Source organism: Pipistrellus kuhlii, unplaced genomic scaffold (assembly GCF_014108245.1).
Source record: "Pipistrellus kuhlii isolate mPipKuh1 unplaced genomic scaffold, mPipKuh1.p scaffold_m20_p_15, whole genome shotgun sequence".
Taxonomy (NCBI): Eukaryota; Metazoa; Chordata; class Mammalia; order Chiroptera; family Vespertilionidae; genus Pipistrellus; species Pipistrellus kuhlii.
In genome coordinates this window covers 31,975,840-31,994,752 of record NW_023425460.1, presented here as the reverse complement: position 1 = coordinate 31,994,752, position 18,913 = coordinate 31,975,840, and the positions used below count along the sequence as shown (strand labels likewise).

At 37.4% G+C, this 18,913-nt stretch overlaps 1 protein-coding gene across 4 annotated transcripts in view; it reads right to left on the bottom strand.

The window, feature by feature from the left end:
• SLF2 (SMC5-SMC6 complex localization factor 2) overlaps nt 1-18,913 on the bottom strand; it is a 42,076-nt gene that overhangs the window by 9,435 nt on the left and 13,728 nt on the right. For all 4 annotated transcript variants that reach the window (XM_036438878.2, XM_036438879.2, XM_036438880.2 and 1 more), the window contains 11 exons: nt 15,776-15,898; nt 15,224-15,391; nt 13,218-13,320; nt 11,394-11,469; nt 10,481-10,622; nt 8,503-8,605; nt 7,547-7,723; nt 5,674-5,771; nt 5,044-5,131; nt 3,153-3,284; nt 2,630-2,707 (listed from right to left, as the gene is read on the bottom strand). In XM_036438878.2, coding sequence (XP_036294771.1) covers nt 2,630-2,707; nt 3,153-3,284; nt 5,044-5,131; nt 5,674-5,771; nt 7,547-7,723; nt 8,503-8,605; nt 10,481-10,622; nt 11,394-11,469; nt 13,218-13,320; nt 15,224-15,391; nt 15,776-15,898 — 1,288 coding nt within the window. The remainder of the gene's footprint in view (nt 1-2,629; nt 2,708-3,152; nt 3,285-5,043; nt 5,132-5,673; nt 5,772-7,546; nt 7,724-8,502; nt 8,606-10,480; nt 10,623-11,393; nt 11,470-13,217; nt 13,321-15,223; nt 15,392-15,775; nt 15,899-18,913) is intronic.

Below are 18,913 nucleotides of genomic sequence, written 5' to 3'. Positions count from 1 at the left end.
AAAATAAAGACTCATAGAGCGCAGGCAGGGGTGCTCTGATGGGCAAGGTTGTTGCAGCGGTTGGGGGCGGGGGGGGGGGGGGGGGGAGTAGGGGGACAGGGGGGAGAGAAAAGGGTTGAGCAAAAAAGAAAAATTAAATGTCTTTCAAGTTTTAGAAGTATATAGTCTAAAACAGTCACTCTCATACATATACTTAGGTTGAATATACTAAGGTAAGAATGCAAATAGACACTTTATTTTTTTTAATTTTTTTTAAAATTTTTTAAAATATATTTTATTGATTTTGTACAGAGAGGAAGGGAGAGAGTTAGAAACATCGATGAGAGAGAGTCATCGATCAGCTGCCTCTTGCACACCCCCTACTGGGGATATGCCCGCAACCAAGGTACATGCCCTTGACCGGAATCGAACCCGGGACCTTTCAGTCCCCAAGCTGACGCTCTATCCATTGAGCCAAACCGGTTTCGGCGCAAATAGACACTTTAAAAAAGGTTTTTATTTTGACTGGCTGGCACAGCTCAGTGGTTGAGTCGACTTGTGAACCAGGAGGTTGAGGTTCAATTACCAGTCAGGGTGCATGCAGGGGCTGCAGGCTCGATTCCCAGTGTGGGGTGTGCAGGAGGCAGCCAACTGATGGCTCTCATCATTGATGTTTCTCCCTCTCCCTCTCCCTCTCCCTCTCTCTCTCCCTCTCTCTCTCTCTCTCTCTCTCTCCCCCCCTCCCTCCCTCTCTCTCTCTCTCTCTCTCCTTCTCCTTTAAAGAGGGAGAGGGAAACATTGATGTGAAAGCAAGACATCAATCGACAGCCTGCCGCACACCCCACAACTGGGGATGGAGCCCCAAACCCCTGCATGTGCGCTGACTAGGAATTGAACTGGCCACCTTTTGGTGCATGGGATGAAGCCCAACCACCTGGGCCATACCAGCCAGGGCTGAATGGTTACTTTTTAGGAGGGAAGTGTGATAATAGCTATTTTAAATAATTAAAATTTGAAAAATTTATAACCTTTGATCTAGCAATTCTACTTTTAGGAATTTCCCCTGCAGAAATGCTTACATAGGTTGGCAGAGATGTATGAATAAGCATATCCATGTTAATACTATGTGTAATCACAAAAATATAATATTTATCAATAAAAGTTTTAAAGTTTTTAGACAGAAGTGCTAATATCTTAAAGCAGTGCTTTTTCAACCATAGGAATTTTTAAAACATGCGATACCTGCCTACTTAAGGGCACTGACCCCTTTCCCTTAGATTATCAAATTTAAAAAAAGTGACAATATCAAACACAGTAATAGCCATCCAATGGGAATTAATCAAAATTGTACCCATTGTTTTGTTAGGCTGGCAAAAATATATATATTTTGGTGTGCCTCAGAATTTTATTAATTAGTCTATATGTGCCATGAAATGAAAAAGGTTGAAAATCACTGTTATACAGCCCTGACTGGTTTGGCTCGGTGGATAGAGCATTGGCCTGTGGACTGAGGGATCCCAGGTTCGATTCTAGTCAAGGGCATGTACCTTGGTTGCAGGCACATCCCCAGTGGGGGGTGTGCAGGCGGCAGCTGATTGGTGTTTCTCTCTCATTAATGTTTCTAGCTCTCTATTCCTCTCCCTTTCTCTCTGTTAAAATCAATAAAATACAAAAAATAAAAATAAGTAAATAAAAAAAGAAAATCATGGTTATACAGCAAATCCAAAGTTAACTTTTATTAAATTTTCTCCTATATAAAGAATTTTCATAAATTGGTACATGGGAACAGTATGGAGGTTTCTTTGCCCCCACTCCTCCCCAAAGTAGAACAGAACTAACATATGACTGAGCAATCACTCTTTTGGGTATCTACCCAAAAAATCTGAAAACACTTGTAAAGATATATGAATTCCTATGTTCACATGGTGGCCAAGACATGGGAACAACCTAAGTGTCCTTCGATGAATGACTGGATAAAGATGTGGTACACATATACAATGGAATACTACTCAGCCATAAGAAAAGATGAAATACTGCTATTTGGGACAACATGGATGGATCTTGAGAGAATCATACTAAGCAAGTCACACAGAAAAAGAAACATATGATTTCACTCATGGAGATATAAAACACAAAGCAACAAATGGACAAACAAAACAAACAAAAACTCAGAGACAGACAACAGGTTTCCAGAGGAAAATGGAGGTGGAGGGAGGTATGTGAAGAGGGTCAAATATGTGGTGACAGATGATTTGACTTTGGTGAACACACAATGCAATATACAGATAATGTATTATAGAACTGTACACTTAAAACATATAATCCTTTTAAAAAATGTTTTTATTGATTTGGAGAGGGAGAGGGAGAGCTAGGAACATCGATGAGAGAGAAACATCTACCGCTGCCTCTTTCACGCTCCCTACTGGGAATCGAGCCCAACACCTGGGCATGAGGCCCTGACTGGGGATCAAAACTGTAACTTCTTGGTTCATGTGTTGATGCTCAACCTCTGAGCCACACCAGCTGGGCAAAACATCTCATTAACCAATGTCATCCCAATTAGTTTAATACAATTAATAAAGAATGTTCATTCATTCATTCCATCAATAGTGACATTTATTAAAAACAAAAACTATTTAAAACTACTTACCCGTTGATCAGAAGGAAAAGTATGGGAACAACTAACTTCACCAACTAAATGAAGAAGAATGTAGGTCAGGTAATATGCCTATTAGAGAAATGAATAAAATGAACACCCATGAAATTGGCTAGCATAGATATCACTCTAGTTTACACACTGGGAAAGCTGCCCAGGAAGGATTAAGGATTTGCTAAAGTAAATTGAGTCAGTAAGTACGAAAAAGCCATGCAATTAACCCAGGCTTTCTGATTTCTAACACAAGTGCATTTTACCTCACAACTGCCCAAGTAAAGGGCTACAAAAAAAAATACTCCCAGTGCTAAATTACCAATAATCATCCCCCCCCCCTTTTTTTAACCTCGATTACAACTCTCAAGTTTACTGAAGAATTTTACTGAAGAATGTTACTGAATGACAGTAACATGCACTTTATAGTACTCTCTAAATGCCTATGCTGTGTCAGTCTATGGTTAGGAAGGTGGCATCAGCCATGCTCATATGTATTCTTTTTGAGATGATTAACTTCAGATACCTGCTTTTCAAGTTCCAAATGAAGACTGTCATCAATGGTGTCATTTGGTTGTTCAGCCCTTTTCTTCAAGACCATTTTCTTCAATAAATCAGAAGGCTTCATTTGTACAAGATACCGATGTAGGACTGATATCTATCAAAAGAAAGACATTGAGTAATATTGAGCAATACAATTATTCTTTCTCAGGCTTTTTTTTTTTTTTTTTTTTTTTTTTTTTAGTGTATCCTCCATTCATTTTGACTTCTCTAATTTTGGCCCTTTAACTGATACCAATTTCCCTTCTATTTTAAAGTCCTCAATTGCCTAAAAGGGATTTTAAAGATTAGTACTTGTAATTGAGGATAAAAGCTTAAGGAGGAGACCAAATGGCATTATAATAGAGATCAAAGAGAGTGTATTTTCTGTGAAATTATTTGAAAGTCAGCAAAATTGAATCTATGAGTAGAAGTCACTGAATTTTTTAAAGGATTCCCTTTTGATAGCAGTAAATATCACTGAAAAGACTGAGAAATATTTGATAATGACCCTGGTGACTCAGAAGTGGTCCCCAGGTAATCTGGAATCAAATCTACCTCAACTCCACCAATGCATCTAGTTGTTTCAATCTCTCTGTCCCATAGCACCTGTGCACTCTTCTATCACCGCTCTTACTACACTGTACCACAACCGTTGTTTTCGTTTGTTTGTTTCAATGACTTAGGTTATGTTTCCAAGGGCAGAGTCTGTAATTCATCCCCCCCCTTCAGATTATCTTGTACCAAACTGCAAGTCACACAAGAGCACTACACCTCAATCTGGTTCTATGTTGACTTTTCAAATATAACTACGAGTAGTCCCATTATTACTATTAATGTTTGAAAAAAGCCTTCAGGACTTCTCAGAGTAGAACTTGCCTAGGACATGTTTATACACACTCGGGTATCTATGTGTATATGGGCACTGAATGAAGGGCAACAACATTTAAGCTCTACAATTTAAAGACTAATATTAAAACAGGTATAAGATGCAGTTAATGTACAAGAGTTTTGCAATTTCTAATCTTGTGATAAAATTGCTAACCTTGACGAGTTAATTTAATAAATGACATCATATATAGCACATTATGGTTTTCCTAGCAGATTTTATATACTACTTCATCTAAATTAGTGATCGCCAACCAGTGGTCTGTGGTGTTCCATGAGGTTCAAAAGGTTGGTGAATGCTGATCTAAATGTCCACAACAATCCTATGGAGATAGTAGAGGGTGTGATACTATCTCCATTTCACAAATGAAGAAACGAAATCTCATTAAGTATCATCCTAAAGATTACATAAATAGTACCGTGTTTCCCCGAAAATAAGACATCGTCCAAAAATAAGACCTACTTACAGGTTTCCTTCTGAGTGAAATATAAGGCATCCCCCCGAAAATAAGGGCCTAGACTAAACATGAGAGATTTGGTCCACTGATTCTGAAAGAAATGGAGTCACAAGAAATTCACCAGGAAATTCAGGGATTGTATTGTTATGATGATGTTCCAGAAGATGATGACATGATTGTCATTGAATAAATGAGTAAATTCTTGATACTGTAGGATTCACAGTTTGTCTGGTTTGTGTTGACAACTACCGTACTACCGTATACAGGTAATAAATTTCCTTTATTTTCATTTAACAATAAATGTGTACCGTATTCTTCTTCATGGAAAAATAAGACATCCCCTGAAAATAAGACCTAGTGCATCTTTGGGAGCAAAAATTAATATAAGACACTGTCTTATTTTCGGGGAAACAGAGTATTATGTCTGAGAATTGAGATTTAATCCCAGGACTTTTGACTAAGGATCCATCAATTTTCCTTACACTTTACAACTTCTTCCATTTACTAGGAATACAAAAATGTTATTTATACCTGCAGATTATTGGCGTTAGGGATATCTTCACATTTCTCATCCAAAAGCTTTGAAATAATCACTAGGCTGAGGCACTGTCTCAGTTGCCTGAAATTACAATTTTAGAATGTATTTTAATCAATACTATTTGAGAAGCAGATGAATGAGCCAAAAGTTCTTCTAGTCCTGCTAACATATAAGCTTAAATAGAATAGTAAACGTTTCATATAAAATATTTGTATATAAAGTTGAGTTGCCTTAGTGTCAGAATCAAGCTGTCAATGCATTTTCCCAGGGCTAAATATGAAATAAAAGACTCAGATCTAACACTTAAGGTATGATAAAAGGAAATAAAGGTCCCCAAAACATTTTGTTAATGTAAACATTATACATTTTAAAATACATTTTTATTGATTTCAGAGAGGAAGGGAGAGGGAAAGAGAGAGACACACACACACACATCAATGAGAATCATTGATTGGCTGCCTCCTACACACCTTCAACTGGGGGTGAGCCCGAAACCAAGGCAATTCCCCTGACTGGGAATGGAACCGTGATCTCTTGGTTCATAGGTCGATGCTCAACTGCTGAGCCACATCGGCTAGACAACACTATACATTTTTAAATGTTTAATTCTCACTTTTCAATACCTTCCATGGGATGTCCAGTTAGGGACCAGCTGTACCAACCACAGAAGGTTGTGGGGATGACTGGAGAGTTCATTAATGGCCAAACAGAGTTCAGGCATCTGAAAACAAAGAATAAGATTTTTCAAACAGTTCAGTGGAATCAAATATCTAACAGATCATCTATAATGATCTTGCCATAGTGGAAGCATTATTATGAAAAGAGCACTCATTTTTATAAACAGCATGGAATCTAGTACTTGCTAAAATGTACATAGTACACAGATTCAATTTTATCTTAAACTCTAGAACAGTCTGAACAGATGCCTATCTATGTGTACTTAAATATTCCTTCTTGGAAGAATAAAGTGATTTGAATACAAATACCAGTTCCCAAAGGTGTACAATGAGAGTTGTAAGAGACCGTGTATCTTCCTGGACCGAGATTCCTTGCATTTTAAGGATCCTTCGCTATTCCAGTATTTATAATCTAACAAAACTGCTTCAAAATAATCCCTGAGTAGGGTAAAGAAATATGGGGGAGGGGGGATTACAGATGAGACAAGATAATGTCTTAATAAGAAAGCTGGGTGATAGGTAGGTAGGGGTTCATTACACTTTATTCTATTTTTACTCTTTGAAATTTTTCACCGAAAAGCTTGAAAAACATAATTTTTAAGTCTAAAAAAGTTATACATGTTTAGCCTCAATATGGCTGCAGAAGTTCAACTTATATTCTTGTTATGTATAACTCACTCCATCATTTCTTTTCGGTCTCTGCTCAAAGGTCACTCTAGAAAGGCATTCCTTGACTGTCTTGCTATTCTCTATACTCATGTCTTGCTTTATTTTTATTTGTAACCCTATTATAACTTGACATATTATATTCTACATTTACGTTTTATTTATTTTTTAAATATTTCTTTATGATTTCAGAGGAAGGGAGAGGGAGAAATAGACATCAACATGAGAGAAAATCACTGATCAGCTGCTTCCTGCATGTGCCCTTGATTAGAACTGAGCCCGAAACCCTTCAGTCCGCAGGCCAACACTATCCACGGAGCCAAACCAGCGAGGGCAACTTTCTACATTATATAACGCCCTGACTAGGGTAAAACTACCATGAGGTTAAGAGCTTTGTCTTTTTTAACAGATGTATCTCTAGCATCTATATTAATTCCCCAATAAACACATTTGGTGTATGTGTGTAAAAAATAGTTTTAGAGATGATTCAGTTATAACTAAATAATACAGTTCAGCAAAGACAGTCCCTTCCTTAGTTTATTTTTCATTTGCCCAAGATCTTTTTAAAAGAAATATATATTTTATTGATTTTTTTACAGAGAGTAAGGGAGAGGGATAGAGTCAGAAACCTCCATGGGAGAGAAACATCAATCAGCTGCCTCCTGCATACCTCCTATTGGGGATGTGCTGCAACCAAGATACCTAATACATGTCCTTGCCAAAACTGGTTTGGCTCAGTGGATAGAGTGTTGGCCTGTGGACTGAAAGGTCCCAGGTTCGATTCCAGTCAAGGGCATGTACCTTGGTTGCGGGCATATCCCCAGTAGGGGGTGTGCAAGAGACAGCTGATCGATGATTCTCTCTCATTGATGTTTCTAACTCTCTATCCCTCTTTCTTCCTCTCTGTAAAAAATCAATGAAAATATATATTAAAAAAAGAAAAGAAAAAAAAGAAAAAAAAAAAGATACATGCCCTTGACCGGAATCGAACCTGGGACTTTTCAGTTCACAGGCCAATGCTCTATCCACTGAGCCAAACCAGCTAGGACCTGCCCAAGATCTTAACTGAGCTTAGAAACTGTTCTGCATGCTCTGTGAAAGTCTAATTTTGATGTTACACAAGAAAACCAATACTAAACTTTTAAATAATTACCTTTGTGTTCCAATCTCTGATGTTTTTCATCAGGTTTATCAGGAGACTTTGAAAATCCACTAGAGGAATCTGCTTTAGCTGTTTTTCCAAACTCATTTTAAATAACATTAAAATCAGCAACATTATTTCGTGATCTTGGTAACCTTCTGGATGTATTGATGTACATAAGCCTAGAAACTTTGATAAAAATGCAGAGAAAAAGCTACTTGAGATAAATTTTACTTAAATAGTTTAAAATAACAACTTTTAAATAAAAAATGCAAAAGAGAATTGCGTAGAAAACAAAACATCAGTTGCCTAGGAAAAAAATTACCCATGTTAGTTGAATTAGGTGATAGGATTAAGTATTTTCTTCCACATTTTCTCATTTTCAAGATTTTCCTTTTTCTTTTTTTTACATATGTTTTTATTGATTTCAGAGAGGAAGGGAGAGGGAGCAAGAGATAACAATGACAGAGAATCATTGATTAGCTGCCTCCTGCACGCCCCCTACTGGGGATTGAGCCTGCAAGCCGGGCATGTGCCCTTGACCGGAATTGAACCTGGGACACTTCAGTCTGCTGAACCAGCTAGGGCTCAAGATTTTCTTAATAGTGTAATATCATTGATTTGGTGTAATATCATTCTTAGTCACTGAGCTATATTGTAAATTTTCTTCATACATCTGAATTCTAAAAAAATTATTGGTTTAAAGATATTAGTTTCAAAAAGGTTCTTGGTAAAGTATTCCTAGGACTATGTTAAATATATACTCTGATCTAAAGATCTCTTTCACTCCTAATATTAAAAACTAAAATAAAAACAGCAAAAATTATCTTTAAAACAAAGGTTATTGCTAAGAAATTTCAGAGACTGGAAATCACCTGGTAAAACACTAGTGATTTTGTTTTAAAACCATTATCCACAAAATTAATGGTTCCGGCTCTGAGTCAGACACACATAAGTGTTTTACCTACCTTAACCACATTTAAAATGTTGGTTTCAGGAAGAGTTGAAAAAATCGGCTTACAAGATGAATCTTCACTTCCTTTTCCCCCCAATGTCATTTGTGTTTCAGAACTATGGAAAATGAATAAAGCAAAAACGAAATTAGGTACAATAATAAGAAATATAACATAAAAAATGTATATTATATTGAGGCATAACTTATATTCAATAAGGGGAATATGCCCATTTTAAGTTTTGATAAATATATACTAGTGTAACAACCATCCAAATCAAGAAACAGGACATTTCCATTACTCCTACAATAAAAGTCCCTTCTTGTCAGATGCAAGTCAATCCACTTTCTCTCACTCCAGGTAAATACTAATTTGATTCCTATCTGTATGCATTAAATTTTTCCTTGAACAACTACTTATTATAAGGCACTATCCTCATTACTTTTGGTATCAGAGAGTTAGGTAGATGATGGCTCTGACTACAAAAAGAACTCTTAATATTTAAAAGCCTCCTATGACTTAAAGAAACTGCCACAGCAATATAAAGAAACAACTGTAAGCCTCCCCATTGAAGTAAGTGAAGAGGAGACACATGAACTTGGCCTTCAAAAGATAGGTAAGATCTGGCTGGGTAGCTCAGTTTGATCCTGTTCATCAAAAGGTTGTGGCTTTGATTTCTGGTCAGAGCATATGCCTAGGTTGAGGGTTCCATCCCTGGCAGGGCATGTATTGAGGCAATTGATTGATGTTTCCTTCTCTTTCTCTTAAATCAATAAAAAGCATACACTTAGGTGATTTAAAAAAAGATATTTCCTTGTTTAATCTGATTAAAAAGTCAAGAGGTATCCAGATACAGTATGCTGTGAAGAATTATACTCCCAGTCTAGAGTATAAAACCATCACTTCTACTTTTAGTCCTTTTTTTTCCACAAGTGTTTTATGCATATACAAATAAATGAGTATTCCCCACCACACACACACACCTGTAATACCAATGTTAACATATTATATACTACTCTGTTATGCACATCTCCTTTTTCACTTAATATATATCATGGAGATGCTTGCATATCTGAAGAACTTTTTTATTTTTATTTATTTATTTTTTTAAACTTTAAAAAAAAAATATTTTATTGATTTTGTACAGAGAGGAAGGGAGAGAGATAGAGAGTTAGAAACATCGATGAGAGAGAGTCATCGATCAGCTGCCTCTTGCACACCCCCGACTGGGGATATGCCTGCAACCAAGGCACATGCCCTTGACCGGAATCGAACCCGGGACCTTTCAGTCTCCAAGCCGACGCTCTATCCATTGAGCCAAACCGGTTTCGGCAGAACTTTTTATTTTTTAAATATCTGCTTGGTAGTCCTGTTTCCCTTTCTAGCTATACACCTTAGGCAAGTTACTTAATATGTTTCTATGCCTGACTTACCTGTAAATGGGAATGAAAATACTAATAGTTGTAGTGATTATTAAATAAAATACTACATATTAAGCCTTAGAACCATGTTTTGCACATACTAAGCAATATGTTTTAGTAGTTGTGATGATTATTATTAACGTACCATAATCTGCCCCCAATAGATGGACTGTCTTTTAAACAGTGTTTCAGTAAGTAAGACAGAGAAACACTGAGGATGGAACTAAGGGGTCAGTCTGAAGAAGAACTAATGCAATAATGGCTAATGTATAGAAAGCACAAGCAGATATTTTGGCTAGAACAAAGTGAGAGCAAAACAGAAAACAGGTAAAATATTATTACTATGTTTTTGAATTTTAAAAAAGTTTCTATTTTTCCCTTGTTAAACATGATGGCTTTAGATGAAGATAGAGGTTAATGTATCTAATTCAAGATCCATTTGAACTTTAAAAGATTTTTAAAAAAAATCAAGAACGGATATTAAAATTATTAAAAGAATGACTATTAACTATTCTTATATAAAAATTGTTTAAAAGAATGTTTTTGGCATTAATTATGAAGAGAAAACTTACACTAGATTGTCTTCATTAAAGTCTGGCTGAAGTTTCTCCAGAGGAAACAAAAATCTAAAATCAATTCCCATATTGAAAAACACAGCTGCTATATCAGACAATGATGGGATCCAAGGCCAAACTGGTGAATCACTGAAGGTATCTAATAGAAGAAAATATTTTATCTGAGTTCACAAACTCACAGTTGCAAGATAGTCTGCATGTGAAACATGGATTATTATAGTGATTTTATATGACAACTGGTAATGATATGTTAACAATATAGTTGTATAGAATGATCATATAAAAATTACAAAATTTCAAATAAATATGAAAGAAATGACATTTATGAACAAAGTATCTGAGAGAGGATGGATAAAAGGGTGTACCTCAGGAGGAAGCAATACATTTTGAAAAGACAGAAATAACAATGGTAAAATACCAATTACTATTCGCACAGGGTGATTTTACCATCACCAGTGCCTATGTGTCACAATCCTCAAAACAAGAAAGACAGCTAGATCACAATGCTTGTTTCATTATAAGAGATCGCAAAGGTTTAAAAAAGCAACTGTCAATTTTGCAGTAGACTCTATCAATTGCTTTAGTGCACAATCAGTATAATACTGTGGCTCACCAAGAGCCAATTAAAGTTAATTGACTAAATAAATAAGCTTGCAACTATTTCTACTTACCTAGCACAGTAAGCCATGACTTGGTAAATATTAGGTAAGGGCTGCCACTTGCAACATCTTATACAACTAGAAAAATGCAGATACTCATTTTTGGTGGCGTTTCATTATTAAAGACTTTAGATTACAAAAATAATTTTTATTCTATATTCCCAAATATCCTACTAATTTTCAACAATACAAAAAAGACCATTCACATATCAACCAATAATTCATACTGCTAATTACCATTATATACTCACCATTTCTAATTGTTATTTCCATCAATGTACTTAAAATCTGCACGGACACAATACAGTCTGTATGAACTGACATCATCTAAGTAGATGAATGACAGAGTATTAAGGAGAAGAAAGAAAACATAAGCATTTACTATTTGCCAGCCACATATACAACAGGTGTTTTATGTGCATTTCTTTGAATACTTATAAAAACCTTAGGAAGTGGTCATACATCACACACAGGAGCAAACAGGCTCGGAGAGATTAAATACTCTACCCAGCGTAATACATGAGCAGCTGGAATTGAAATCCAGGTCTCATTCTGAAGTCAGGGCATTTTCCATTCTCACGTGTTATTTTTAAAACCTTCTTTTATAATAAGACAAATACAACATTTGAAACTATAAAAATAATAACTTTTGAGTCCCACTTCTCACTTCATATATCATAGTGTTCTCTGATATCACTAGATATTTATAAAGTTACCATATAGATAATACAAAATTTAAGATAATTATCTGAGGTGGATTTAATAGTTAGATATGAATGAGGAGAAACATTCCATTTGATTTACATGAAAAAGAAATGAATGGGGAAAGATTAGTCAAGTCAAATCCTAAAAATGTATGCAGGCATCTCTATAAAAATGGGGCAAATACCCCCAGGTACGTAAGCATTAGAAGATTTTTCTGAAACTAAGTATAACAGTGATTTAGTAATGTATGTCCCAGGAACAATTTTATTGACTATCCTACACATTACCTGCATTAGTATTTTCTTTATAATCTTTTTAGATGGATTCTTTTTTTAAATATATATTTTATTTATTTTTACAGAGACGAACGGAGAAGAATAGAGAGTTAGAAACATTGATGAGAGAGAAACATCGGTCAGCTGCCTCCCGCAAACCCCTTACTGGGGATGTCCCCGCAACTAAGGTACATGCCCTTGACCAGAATAGAACCTGCAACCCTTCAGTCCACAGGCTGATGCTCTATCCACTGAGACAAACTGGTTAGAGCTATATTGATTCTTTTGCCTCATTCTAAAATTATGGATTTGATGTGTTACAGTAGTTTTTTTCTCTAGTAATCCTATATAATAAAGGTTAATATGTAAATAGACCGATCGGCCGAACAACCGGAACCACTGAACAACTGATCACTATGATGTGCACTGACTACCTCGGGGCGTGTACGAAACATGGCAGGCGTTGGCCGGGGCAGGATGGTGGAGCAGGTGAGCAGGGGCACTAGACCAAGAGAGGGCACCAATCACTGTCATCAGGGCAAGCCTCTGGGTGGTTACTGAAAATACTTTATTCCTGCATGCTGTGGTCCCACCCAGCACTTGCACCGCTGCCAGTGCTAAGTGCCAGTCTGATCATTTGGTGCCATCAGCAAGTGCAAATGGCAGCTGCCGGCAATGATTACCCATGAGGGCTTCTCCCCCTCCCTCTGCTCCTGAGGGGCAATTGGGGCAGCAGCCACTATTCAAACTCACTGATGTACTGGCCCCACTCTCACTTGCTGCTGGCGCTGGCCCCAATCACTCCATGCCATAGTCAGCGGGTGTGAGAGGGGCCGTCACTGTCAGTGCATGGGAGCTGTGGTAGCGGGAGTGGGGCTGCCAGTGAGGACTGTGGTAAAAGGGATTGGGAGGGGTCACAGAAGATGGGCCGAGACCCACCCCTGTGTTCACCGAAGCCTCTCGGCCCATAGCTCCTTTTAAGGTGCACAAATTTGTGCACTGGGCCCCTAGTGTTCAAATAAGATTATATTTTAAAAGTTTGCTTTTGACTAGGAGATACAGTTGGAAGCAATAGTCCTCAAACATTTTTCTTACCCGAAACAACCACTTTAACACAGGTACAGGACACTGGACATAGTGATAAGCAGAAGTAAGAAAGCCTTGTGTCGTCAAAAAAATCTGATCGGTTTTTCCTGATCTGAAAAAAATAAAGTAGACTCAATATGACTGTCGACAAGAAACTTCTATCATCATATCTGACATAATCAGGGAACTGAGCAAGCAAACCATCCTTAAGTCCATCCTTGGGTAGATTCCACTACAATGGTTAGATTATTTATAAAACATATTCAATTGATGGCCTAAAACTGATCCAATCTGTTGGCTTGGCTCTAGATTTATTTATTGGATAGATCTACATTAGCTGGCAGTGTTTATCAACAGGAAAGGTCTATCAAGTCTCAGGACATGATCTGCTTTTGCTAGCTTGGGTTTGTACTTTCATAAAACTCAGCACCAGAATTAATGCGATCTCTCTGGATCTGAGATATCATGCACTGAGAGAAATTAGCTTTGTGGTAATTCGAGAGAAAAGCATGGTAATAGAGACTGCAAATTGCCTATCCCAATATGTATCCTTGCCTCTCCTCTTGGTATCCAAACTCTGATTTTTAGCTGGGCACACTGGCTGCCTGAAATAAAAATCATTCCCAGCCTTCCCTATAGGTAGGTATGGTCATGTTGACTAAGCTCTATCCAACTAACCATAACTAGAAATGTTGTGTGTGATTTCCGAAAAATTGAATGCAAAGGCTGGAGCTCCAGGAACACCTAACGAAACTAGTTGCAAAGGATGGTGAAGAAGAAAGATTATATGGTGAAACTCCAGTTTTGGACATCCTATCTTTGAATTCTTTCATATAAAAAAAAAATTTTTTTAAGCCCCTGTTAATGTTTCAAAAATAATTCTTTATTGTTGAAAATATTACTTATGTCCTCTTATTTCCCCTTGAGCCCTCCAGGTCCTCCCCTGCCTCCAGCCCCAGGCTCTCATTGAGCCCTTGTCCGTGCCCATGAAGCCCCTATTATTTTAATAGTCACTGTTGTTATATACTGACTATAGGCCCGATGCACGAAATTCATGTAAGGGTAGGCCTTCGCAGCCCCAGCTGCCTTGGCTGCCTCTGAGCCCTCCTTGCTCCACTCCCCTCACACTGGTCATTCTGCTGACCGGTCTAATTAGCATATTAGCTCTTTATTATATAAGAGGATCTTATCCTAACTAATAAAGGCATGTGATGTGCAAAATGACTATATTATACTGTGTCCTATCCTCCTATATAATAAAAGTGTAATATGCAAACTGATCAAACAATGGAATGACCGGTGAGTGCCCAATGACTATATTATACTGTGTCCTACCCTCGTATAATAAAAATGTAATATGCAAACTGACCAAACAATGGAATGACTGGTGAGTGCCCCCTCCCTCGCCCTGCGGGGCTGGCAAGCAGGTGGCGCCAGGCCAGCCAAGGCACGTGCCAGCAGGCAGAGGGAGGGGGAAACAGGGACTGGCATCATCACCTGATTGCCTGCCTGATGAGGGAAGCCATGGATGGTGGCACCAGTGGGGTGATTCAGGGCAGGGCTGGCAGCTCGCTCTCCTCAGGCCCGCTGGGGTCGGGGTTGCCTCACACAGGGGGAGGCTACTGGCAGTGGTGGCACAATGGGGGGCAGGACTGGCCACTCATCGCCTGCACAGCCCTGATTGGCCCTCCAGTCACCTCCTGTAGAGGGAGGCCATGGGGAGTGGACCTAAGCTGTCAGTGGGACATCCCAAGGGCTCCTGGACTGCAATAGGGTGTAGGCTGGTCTGAGGGACCCCTTCCCCTCCCCCATCAGTGCACGAATTTTCATGCACCAGGCCTTAGTAATTAAATAATAAAATACAAAGGGCAATAAGGAAGTAATTGTAGTAAGGAAGAGAATTAAGAAACTGGATAGGTCATTAACAGAAATTAATCTTTTAGAAGGTTACAATAGTCAGAATCTTCGAGTTATTTTTATATGTGAAAAAATAAAATGTCTGTTTTTCTACTTACTTAAGAATAAGCTTTTCTGCAGCATTTTGTCCAATAAAACCAGAGTCTCTTAAATCCAAGGTATACTGATTGAAAATTTTTCCGGAATTGAGTAAATTAAATATTTCTTCACCTGGATGATGATCAGGAATAGCATCAATTGTAATTGAAAATTTCTTTAGAAATTCCCTGAAATTAAAAAAAGTTATTGATTAACAAACAGTTATATTGCATTTAAATTTATATTTAAAAGTTGAGCGTAAAACTTTTCTTAGGACCAATGTAATCCTAGATTAGAAGACTGGCATGAAAACAGGTGTTTTGCTCCCCTCACTTTCTGCTAGTTATTAGTCCAAAGCCACTAAATGTGTGTGAAAAGAAATAATCAGGAGGAAAGACAAATGATGTAACGTGGCCTTAACATTTTCCTTTCAAATCCATCACAGATGGATTAGAAACCCATCAGAGATTATCCACCAAGTAAATAACCATCAATTGCCCAATTATTTTATAAAGAAAAAACTTAAAAGTGTATAAACTTAACAGGATATATATTATGAAAAAACGGTATACCTGTGCTCTTCTAAGAGGCCATCCTCATCATCGGTACTGTCTTGATCTCCAATTCTGATTGGGGATTTAATGCCTCGGCCCTGCCTAATGTCTTCCTGTAGTTGCTTTTGTAGTTCATCTAGCCTGAGAATTCAAAGAATGTTATAATAAATGGCTTGCCCAAAAAATAAAAATAAACTTTAGTAAAACTCTTATTAAGTACTAGAGGCTCGGTGCATGGATTCTTGCACCAGTGGGGTCCCTTGGCCTGGCCTGCCGGATCAGGCGAAACTGGCTCTCCGACATCCCGAAGGGTCCTGGATTGTGGAAGGGTGTTTCTCGGGTGACACACCCCAGGATGGGTGTCACCTGAGAACCGCAACTGCTAAGTCACCGCAGCTGGGCAGCTCCTGCGTTGAGCATCTGCCCCCTGGTTGTCAGTGTGCATTATAGCTACTGGTCGGAGCATTTGCCCCCAGTGGTCATTGCATGTCATAGCTACCAGCCAGTGGCTTAGGCTTTTATATATAGAGATAGATATATAGTTTATAAGATAAACTTTGTTTACACTATGGATTAAATCATGTCTCCCAAATAATTCATGATGTTTAATATAGTATATATTATTTTCATTACACACAAACACACACAAAAAAATCAATTTTAGGTCTTAGGCTTTTATCTAGCTACAATATGATACTAGAATAGTATTCCATCACATAAAATACTTAAATGTTACTTTAAAGCTAGGACTTCAAGAATGATGTCCAAATCACTTTGAGAAAGGGAAGAAAAAATGGAAGGAATAATTCAATGTTTAATCTCTAATGCTCATTTGACTTCCAATAGACTAGGGGTGTCGAACTCAATCAGAGAAGGGGCCAAAATCTAAAATCCAGCCTAAATCGCGGGCCAAATGGTTTACTGAACAGTCATAAACTGTCATTGTGATGGAAACGCAGCGGAGTGCAGTGATGACAGCGCGGTGTGGGCCACATTGCAAGGCCTGGCGGGACGGATTTGGCCCGCGGGCCTTGTGTTTGACACATGTGCAATAGACCAACAAGCTGATATTGTTAACTAGGCTTTCTATAGCAGCAGTAGTCATTATTATTGGCATCATCATTATTATCATCATCATCACCACCTAATTCTTACCAAGCACTTGCTATGTGACAGGCACTATACTAACCTTATGTATTGACTTTTTTTTAATCCTCACAACAACCCCATATGGTAGTTCATGATTACCCTTTTTATACATGAGGAAAAGGACATAAAAGCTAACTTAATCAAGTTGACAATGTGAGGAGCTGGAATTCAAAGTCAGAGTCTAGCACTAAAGTCCTTCCTTGCTTATATTACTCACCAAGACTATTTTAATGAGGTCCTTGTTCCCAGCTTCAGCCCCATAGTAGATGAGTGTAATATAACAGAAAATAACCAGTAAAATGTACTACTCTAATACCACAGGAAACAGTAAATCATCACATCAAACTAGCATCTCTATGTTTAGTATGAGCCATGTTCAATTTAAATAAGCAACATCAGATTTGACATTACAAATAATATGAATTCATGAAACATTTAAATAATTATATAAAAACAATTCCTCTAATTATACTCAGAAGGGGGAACACTTCTGACCTAGTAAGTAACTGCAATTCCTATATCTAGATATTTAATTATCAGGTTTGAGACACATATAACATCTTCAAGCCAGTTGAGCTTTTAGTGAAGTTCTCAGAGTTCATTTCAAAGATATACTTTGAACTAATAAGGAACATATTTACCGTCTCTCATTAGCAAAAGTAGTTTGCAATTAGTCACATAAATTTCACTGGGGTTATTATTACCCTCAAACTTTTTTATTTCTTTGTGTGTGCATATTGGAGGTGTCAGTCATAACTAAACTTTTCCTTACAAGAGTAGCTTGGTGTATAAATAACAGGTCTAATTATGCTGGTATCAAAACTTGGACTAGGCAGGCATAAACATTTAAAAAAATTTTATCGCCAAAACCGGTTTGGCTCAGTGGCTAGAGCGTCAGCCTGCAGACTGAAGAGTCCCATGTTTGATTCCAGTTGCGGGCACATCCCCAGTGGCAGCTGATCGATGTTTCTCTCTCATTGATGTTTCTAACTCTCTATCCCTCTCTCTTCCTCTCTGTGAAAAATCAATAAAACACACACACACACACACACACACACACACACACACATATATATATATATTTTTTTTTTACCTATGCTAACAACAAAAACAATCTGATTAAAAAAAATGAGTAGAGGATCTTAATAGGCATTTCTCCAAAGAAGTACAAAAATGCCAATAAGGACATGAAAAGATGCTTAACCTCATTAGCAAAATGCAAATAAAAACCACAATGAGATAACAACTTCATACTCCTTAGGTTGGCTATTATAAAAAGAAAACCACAAACAGAAAACACCAAGGCTTGGAAGGATATACAGAAACTGGAACCCTTGTGCATTGTTAGTGGAAATGTAAAATGGTATAGCCACTATGTAAAACAGAATGGCAGTTCCTAAAAAAATTATGCATAGAATTACCATATGATCCAGCAATTGCACTTCTGGGTATATACCCAGAATTGAAAGTGGATACTTGAATAGACATTTGTATATCCATGTTCATGGCAGTAATATTTAAAAGTGAAAAATAGAAGCGACCTCAGTGTCCATTGATGAATGAACAAAATATGGTATCTATATACAATAGATTCAGCCTTACAATGGAAGGACATTTTGACACATGCTACATGGATAAATCCTAAAGATATGCTAACGAAATAAGCCAGTCATGAAAGGACAAATGCTTATAATCCTACTTATATGAGATATATAGTCAATTTCAGAGACAGAAAGTAGAACAATAGTTATACCAGGGGATGGGAGTTATTGGTTAATGGATATGGAATTTCAATTAGCGATATGAAAAAAAAAGTTCTAGGGATAGATGGTGGTGATGGTTGCACAACAATATAAATGTACTTGATGAACTGTACCTTTTAAAGTGAGATAGTAAATTTTATGTTACTATATATATTTTATCATAATAAAAAAACACAAAAATTCTAATGCTTTAAAAAAGAAGTTTTTATTGATTACAGAGAGAGGAAGGAGGGAGAGATAGAAA